The sequence below is a fragment of the Triticum dicoccoides genome, chromosome 6B, assembly GCF_002162155.2.
Source record: "Triticum dicoccoides isolate Atlit2015 ecotype Zavitan chromosome 6B, WEW_v2.0, whole genome shotgun sequence".
Classification (NCBI taxonomy): Eukaryota; Viridiplantae; Streptophyta; class Magnoliopsida; order Poales; family Poaceae; genus Triticum; species Triticum dicoccoides.
Genome location: NC_041391.1, coordinates 52,793,216 through 52,800,349, shown reverse-complemented (window position 1 = coordinate 52,800,349; position 7,134 = coordinate 52,793,216). Strand labels below are relative to the sequence as shown.

The following is a 7,134-nucleotide window of genomic DNA, read 5'->3' as shown; positions in this document are numbered from 1 at the left end:
ACCTGGGCCAGCGATCCCACTGATCGCCGCTCTCTCTCTGCCTATTGTGTTTTTCTTGGCTCCTCCCTGATTGCCTGGAAGACCAAGAAGCAGACTGCTGTATCTCGCTCCAGTGCTGAGGCTGAGCTGCGAGCTATGGCGTCCGTGACTGCAGAAATTACTTGGCTACGATGGCTTCTTCAGGATTTTGGTGTTTCCACTGCTACACCGACCCCTCTGCTCTCCGACAGCACTGGGGCACTCAGCATTGCCCGTGATCTGTTAAGCATGAGCTCACCAAGCACATCGGTGTTGATGCCTCCTACACGCGTTCTCAGGTGCAAGACAGAATTGTGGCCCCTCAGTATGTGCCCTCGGAGCTTCAGCTTGCTGATTTTCTGACGAAAGCTCAGACACGGTCCCAACACAGCTTTTTCCTGTCCAAACTCGGTGTCCAAGATCCCCCTTGAGTTTGAGGGGGGGTGTTAGAACAGGGTTGTGCTGTGTGTGTAGTTATCATATTGTATAGGGGCTTCTTTGCTTATTTCTCTTCATGTATATGTGCTGGCCTGTTGGCCCGATGGAATATAGGCTCACTTCATAACACTATGGACATCTTTCCTCTCTCGTTTGAATTTTAACTCTTCTATAAGTTAGCTTAAGTATATATTAGTGTGTGTGTGTTTTTCAAAACTGAGTTGTATTTCTGAATTTACAGTTGTAAGTTTATTTAAATATCTCCCTAATGTCTCCTTGTTTAGTTTTGAGCTTTTCTCTGAAATGTCATTGTGTCATGCGCCTTCATTAAATCATATGCTGGCTACTGTCATTGCTTTGCCTACGTTCCTTTATGTCCCTTATTTTGCGTGTTTTTTGTTGTTAACTTCGCATGCACCTCAATATAATATTTGGAAGCACTGTTCTGAATAATGAATGTTGAATCCCATCGGTAGTCTCAGCCTGATGTTAGGAATGTTGGGAAGAAGTTCTTGTGAGTTGAACTGAATTTGCACTTGCCTTAGCCTGGTATTATTTGCTACTGCATATATGGCTGGCGATTCAACAACTAGCTCTAATATATGGTTCCAGTGCTACTTTTCATTCTTTTTCTAAGATGCTATGAAGCCTTGGGTGTTGTATCAGTTGCCTAAAATTTTCTCATCTCTGGGTTAAGTTAAGGGGGAAAAGGTGGCACTTTTTCGTCGCAAAAAAGACAAAAAACTTTGGAAATGCCAAATCAAAGCCAGTTTAACTTCATATTATGTATATTAATTATGCCTTACATATCGACATACTCAATTTATGGTTGCTGCTACAATCACAGCCATTCAACATCATATTCATATAGTATATGTACTGATCCCATGATCAGACAAGGTAGCTCTTCAGATCTTCTTCTCTTCTCCTAAAACGGAGCGGTTTGGCGGTTAATCAGTGTGTCTGGGTCATCTGGCTCAGCTTCCTGTTGCAGTTCTGCACGCAGACGTCGGCGTCATCAGCTGCATCTGCAGAAATTGCAGTGCAAGAACAGAAATCATCAGAACAAAAAATGGAACTATTCTTGTCAAAAAGAAAAAAGAACACGCAGATTTTCAACTCATCAAGAAGAAGAAGAAGAATGTGATCAAGATGGTCCGTCGTCTTACCGGTCGGCGCCGTCGCTGAGTGGCCGCAGATCTGTATCTTGCAGGCCATCCTGCAGGTGGCGGCGGCAGAGCCGGGCTGGTTGGTGTCGGGGCTGCACTTGTTGGCGCAGAACGCATCGCAGGCGTAGCCCGGCACGTTGTGGCTCACGCACCCGGGGTAGCAGTCGTCGAAGCACTTGCAGAACTCCGACGACTTAGCGGCCGCCTCCCTGGGCAGCAGCGCCAGGAGGAGGAGCACGCACAGCTTCAGCTTCTTCGCCTCCATCTCCTTCCTCGCGCAAGCTATGGGCTATGGCTTCTTCTTCTTCGGGATCAGGGAGTGGAGAGAAGTGCTGTGGTGAGTGTGTGAGAGGCTGTGGCAGTGTGGGCTCTTCTTATATGGGCACCGGAGTTCCGTTCAGAGGGCATAACCGTCAATTTACCTGGATGACTCATGATGTATTTTCCGAGCATCGAGCATCGTATTTCGCTGTTTTCGGGAAATTGGGACGGGCGCGATTTTCCCTAGCTAGCACCGCCTCCGGGTTATGCGGCGAGTTTCGGCAAAATGGTTGATGGCCAAGTGGAGAGTGTATCATTTAGCCAGTTTTTGCCATGGTATTCATTTCTGAAGATAATATCACTCACTGTGAATACAACCTTGTTGGGCCTAAAACATGATTAGAGACAAGGGAATGCTGCTCATCTCTGTATAAGTAGGCAAGCCACTATGCATGAGTCTGCCTGTGTTGATGTAGAAAGGAAACAGAATTCAGTTCTGACCAATTCTGTTTATACGAGTGAACATTACTCTACTAGTATCTCTTTAATTAGCTGTACAGCTACGCGTGTGAGACAAGACTTCATTGGCAATTTGGCATGACAGAAAATAAATATTTCCAGGCAGTTTACAAGCTTCTGGAAGTAATAATTCCAGTGGGGAATATTTGGTGCCAGAAAAAAAATTATTTCATTTTCATCTTGGCAGGCTAAATTTGTTTAGATAAGTAAATCATGACCACTTACGTATTGTTGCCATGATTTTTTAGTAGTACATTTTATTTGTCTTCCAGTGTGTGTAGAACAAGCTTAAACGATAGCTCCGGATGACTCCTCCCTTCTGACCAGCTAATAGTCTGAGTGTGCATATTCTTCGTTTTTATACGGTATTAATGAGTATATGCTGTTTCGGGAATATTCAGTAAATTTGACATTAGTTGTGTTTTATATATCTAAAACTATTTTTGTTTCAAAACTGAGTTGCTTTTTTGTTTTTTTTTTTGTTTTTGAGACTGTGTTTCTGAAATTACAGTCATAACTTTATCTATAAATATCTCCCTATAGTGGCTCCTTGTTCCGTTTTCAGCTTTCCCTGGAATGTCATTGTGTCATGCGCCTTCATTAAATCATATGGTAGCTACTGTCATTGCTTTGCCTATTTTCCTTTATGCCCCTTGTGTGTGTTTTTTGTTGTTAAATTTGCACCTCAATATTCAGAAGTATATAGTTCTGACTAATGAATTTTGAATCCCATTAGTAGTCTCAGTCTGAGCTGAGAGTTGGGAAGAGGTCCCAGTGCTCCTTTTTCTTCGTTTTTTAGATGCTATGAAGCCTTGGATGTTGTATCAGTTGCAAAAATTTGGAATTCCTCTATGAGTTGGCTAACAATTGAAATATTTTATGAGCTAGCTTCTGAAGAAAATAAGATGGCTCACTTTTTTTTGCCAATAATAAAATGGCTCACTTGTTTCTGCCAAAAAGTCCAAGCCTAACTTGCTTCTGAAGAAATTATTTCGTTATTATTAGGAAGACAGGCAAACCAAGGCCAAATAATCAGTATTCGGCTGAAGTTGAACTCCGCGGCCTCCATGAGCACCGCGTGGGAGGCCATTGAAAACTAGTTGCCCCCGCGTCGCCCCCGCCCGGGCGGCTCGGGTGGAAACCTTAGCCCCCACCGCCGCTAGGCGCCTCCATCTTCCCCCTCCCCTCTGCTGCCGTTGGAGGAGGCCGCCGGGCGAAGCCCCGGGCGGCTGACGGCGGCGGCGGAGGCCCTCTTCCCTCCTGTGTTGCATCGGGTGAGGCGGGTCTCCCGCGACGCCAGGGCGCTCTGTCCTGATCTACAATGCGACGGCGCAGCCGTTCCTCCGGCGACGGCGCAAGGTGGCGGGTGGTGAGGGTCGGAGGCGGCGGAGCTGCGGGCTTTGTGGAAGATCTGGTGGTGCCGGTCGCTCAGAGGGCTTGCATGGCCATGGCGGCGGAGGTCGCAGTGGCCGGCGGCTCGGCCGGTCAGCGGCGGCGGAACAAGGTCGGTGGCAGCGGCGATATTCTGTCTGAATCCCGGGGCGGCGGGTGAAGCTCGGGCTTCCTGCGGCGGCATGGCGTGGTGCAGTCCCTGTCCAAGGTGGATCCGTGACGGCGATCTGATTGCAGATTGGTTCGGATCAGAGACGGTGACGAGCGCGCGGGATCCATCTCGGCGGCTCTCGCGGTTTGGCGAGGTGCAGTGGGGGTGGGAGCCCTCCTCCCGGGCTCTAGTGGTGGCACACTCTGGCAGTGACCGGTGCGCCAGGGCTCCTACGATGGCACTGCTGTTGCGGTTGGTAGCCGGATCTAGGTGGCTAGATCTGGGGCTTTGAAGGCGGTCGAGATGGTGCACGGGTTGTCGGATGGATTCCTTGGGACGGATTCAGGTGAAAACCTGGTATTCGGTCGTTGGCCGGAGCCGGTGATGACCATGCCCTTATCATCATTTCCTTCATGAAGGCATCATCGAGGTGAAACTCCCAACCCCACCCAATACCTCCGGGGGAAACCCTAGATCAGTTGATCGGATGACGGCGGCATTCATGTGCCGTTACCCCCTTGGGGCGGCATTCTTGGAGATGCACTCAGACTCGAGGGACCAACGGTTGGCTTCTTCGGTGGAGCGGTGTTTCTTTCTACATATTCATGGCGGAGGTTCTTGGCGGCATGGAGCAGCGGAGGCTTGGCGTTAGATGTGTGGCAATGGACACGCGCAGGAGGTCGACGTTGTCTGGCGTCGTGGTGGCGTCGGCAGCAGCTAGATGCAACAGTACAGCTCTGAAGATGGATTGGTGGCAGGTGGCTGCGGCGGCCTCATACCCAGCAGGCGTCCTGAGCACGCCGGACTGGTAGGTGCCCATACCCGGCAGACGTCCTGGTTGGGACCTTAGGTCTTAGATATTAGGTTTGGCTGCGTGGTCTGTTTGGTATTAGGCCCAGACTATCAGCATCCCTTCATCAATTGGATATGACTAGCGGCAGTTTGTTGCCTAGACGGTGGCTTCAGATGACTTTGTAAGGTCTTGTGCGAATAATTAATAAAATGGCTGCATGCATCATCCAGATGCACAGGCCGGAGGTCCTCCTTCATTTCTAAAAAATAAAATAAAATCAGTATTAGCCTTTGTTATTAAGTTTCAGTAGCAATGCTACTTTGCCTTTGTTATTAAGTTTCAGTAGCAATGCTACTTTGCTTCTGTGCCCTTTTATCTTTTCTCCTTTCTCTAGTCTGTATCGAAAGCTTCAACTTGAATGGCTTGGCTAATATTTGGAAAAAAAAATCTCATCTCTGGATAAGTTAATGGGGTGAAGGTCGCACTTTTTGGTCGCAAAAAGAAAAAAAAACATTGGAAATACCAAATCGAAGCGAAATTAACTTCATATTATGTATATATATGCCGGCCTTACATATCGAGGCACTCATTTTATTTGTTGCTGCTACAATCATAGCCACTCAACATCATATATATCATATACGTAATGATCCCATGATCGACAAACTAGCTCTTCAAATCTTTTTCTCTTCTCCTAAACCGGAGCAGCCTGGAGGTTAATTGGTACGGGCCATGCGGCTGAGTCTCCTGTTGCAGTTCTGCGCGCAGACTTGGGCGTCAGTTGCATCTGCAAAAATTGCAATGCAAGAGCAGAAATCATCAGAACAAAAAGATGAAACCGTTCTTGTCAAAGGGAAAAGAAGACATGGATTCAACTTATCAAGAAGAAGAATGTGATCAAGACGGTCCGACGTCTTCTTACCGGCCGGCGCCGCTGACCAGCCGCAGATGTTGATACTCAGCTTGCTGCAGGCCATCCTGCGCATGGCGTCGCCGCGGACGGCGGCCTGGTTGGGGCTGCACTTGTTGGCGCAGAACAGTTGGCAGAGGAAGTGCGGCACCTTTTTGTCCACGCACCCGGGGAAGCAGTCGTCGAAGCACCGGCAGAACTTGGACTTGGCGGCCACCTCCCCGGGCAACAGCACCAGGAGGAGGAGCACACACAGCGCGGCCATGGCGGCGCCCTTCAGCTTCTTCGCCTCCATCTCCTTCCTCCTCCAACCTACGTGTGGATTGTGAATATTTGCATTGATCCTATGCCGTAGCATATATAGAGAGTACATGGGCAGTAATATATCAACCATATCGGCTATACAAGGAAAGGATCCGGAGATATCTCTAGACTCGGAAACAATAAAACGAAATCCTAGCTGCCTAATGTACGTGCGATAATGATCATGCTCAACTCCCCCAGAGTCGATACGTCACCGGTGACGCATAGACTGAACCGAAACTTCTCAAAAATAGATGTCGGTAACCCCGCCTTTGCTTCAAGTTTTATGGACACGTTTCTTGCCCCTCCTTTGAATTTTAACTCTTCTATAAGTTAGCTTAAGAATACTTGTTATCACTTTTTCGTCATAAAAAGACAAATAAATTTGGTTGTTGTGAATTGTGATCCCGCCATGGAAACATTATTATTATGTATCAACATAACATCGGCAGAAACTCATTTCATTGGTTGCTGCAATGCTGCTACAATCACAGCCGTTCAACACCGTTTGCATACCATCCCATGATCGACAAGCTAGCTCTTCAGATCTTTCTCTCTTCTCCTAAACGGAGCAGCTTGGAAGCTAATTGTCGACTGCGGCGTCAGGTGCCACTAGCGGACTGACCCCCTAAGTCGACGGCATAGGCCCTCTGCCATCGGCTTAGGTCTACGCCGACGGCCACCGTCGGCACAAACCCGTCGGCGTAGATCTCGTCAGCGTATTTGTGTCAGACCGTCGGCATAGGCATATATGCCGACGGCGTCCGTACGGCTGTCGGCATATATACACCGCCGGCAGAGATTATCACCTGACGGCAACCGACGGCGCCGTCCGTGAGGGGGGGGGGGCACATCCCGGAGGCGCGTGCGGCCTCTTCAGACATACCACCACACTGTACGACATGTATGAGGGCCCGGTGCGATGCTTCAGTGGCATTGCTACCCCCTAGGGGGCCCGTCCGGCCTAACCCTGTAGCGTTTGACCACGAGATCTAGCCCTTTGACTTTTCACGGACGGGCTTTGACCAGTGGACCTCTCTACCCAGTTGTGTTAGGTCAGCCCATACGAACACTTGGGAGCAACTTCCGAGGCAAACTCACAGCAAGATCCCCTCCGTGTAGATCCGACGCGGCCGTTTTTCCTCCTCCAGGTGCCGGCGGCGGCGCGTCCGTGAGGGGG

The 7,134-nt window shown here is 49.0% G+C and overlaps 2 protein-coding genes across 2 annotated transcripts; both read right to left on the bottom strand.

Annotated features, from left to right (window-relative positions):
• Positions 1-1,205: 1,205 nt before the first annotated feature.
• LOC119320071 lies at positions 1,206-1,954 on the bottom strand. The gene is made up of 2 exons (XM_037594206.1): positions 1,626-1,954; positions 1,206-1,484 (listed from the first exon to the last, which is right to left on the bottom strand). Exons 1-2 carry the CDS (start codon positions 1,888-1,890, stop codon positions 1,411-1,413), a joined length of 339 nt encoding a protein of 112 aa, XP_037450103.1. The 5' UTR covers positions 1,891-1,954; the 3' UTR covers positions 1,206-1,410.
• A 3,503-nt stretch (positions 1,955-5,457) lies between these two features.
• Positions 5,458-5,946, bottom strand: LOC119320709. The gene is made up of 2 exons (XM_037594680.1): positions 5,664-5,946; positions 5,458-5,528 (listed from the first exon to the last, which is right to left on the bottom strand). Exons 1-2 carry the CDS (start codon positions 5,944-5,946, stop codon positions 5,458-5,460), a joined length of 354 nt encoding a protein of 117 aa, XP_037450577.1.
• Positions 5,947-7,134: the final 1,188 nt, after the last annotated feature.

What these genes read in the sequence shown, in the direction of transcription:
- LOC119320071 (XM_037594206.1), bottom strand. Translation starts at nt 1,890, where the DNA reads ATGGAGGCGAAGAAGCTGAAGCTGTGCGTGCTCCTCCTCCTGGCGCTG. An exon ending in CTCAGCGACGGCGCCGACCG is followed by an intron (nt 1,485 to 1,625) that starts GTAAGACGACGG and finishes CAATTTCTGCAG; the next exon opens with ATGCAGCTGATGACGCCGAC.
- LOC119320709 (XM_037594680.1), bottom strand. Translation starts at nt 5,946, where the DNA reads ATGGAGGCGAAGAAGCTGAAGGGCGCCGCCATGGCCGCGCTGTGTGTG. An exon ending in CTGGTCAGCGGCGCCGGCCG is followed by an intron (nt 5,529 to 5,663) that starts GTAAGAAGACGT and finishes CAATTTTTGCAG; the next exon opens with ATGCAACTGACGCCCAAGTC.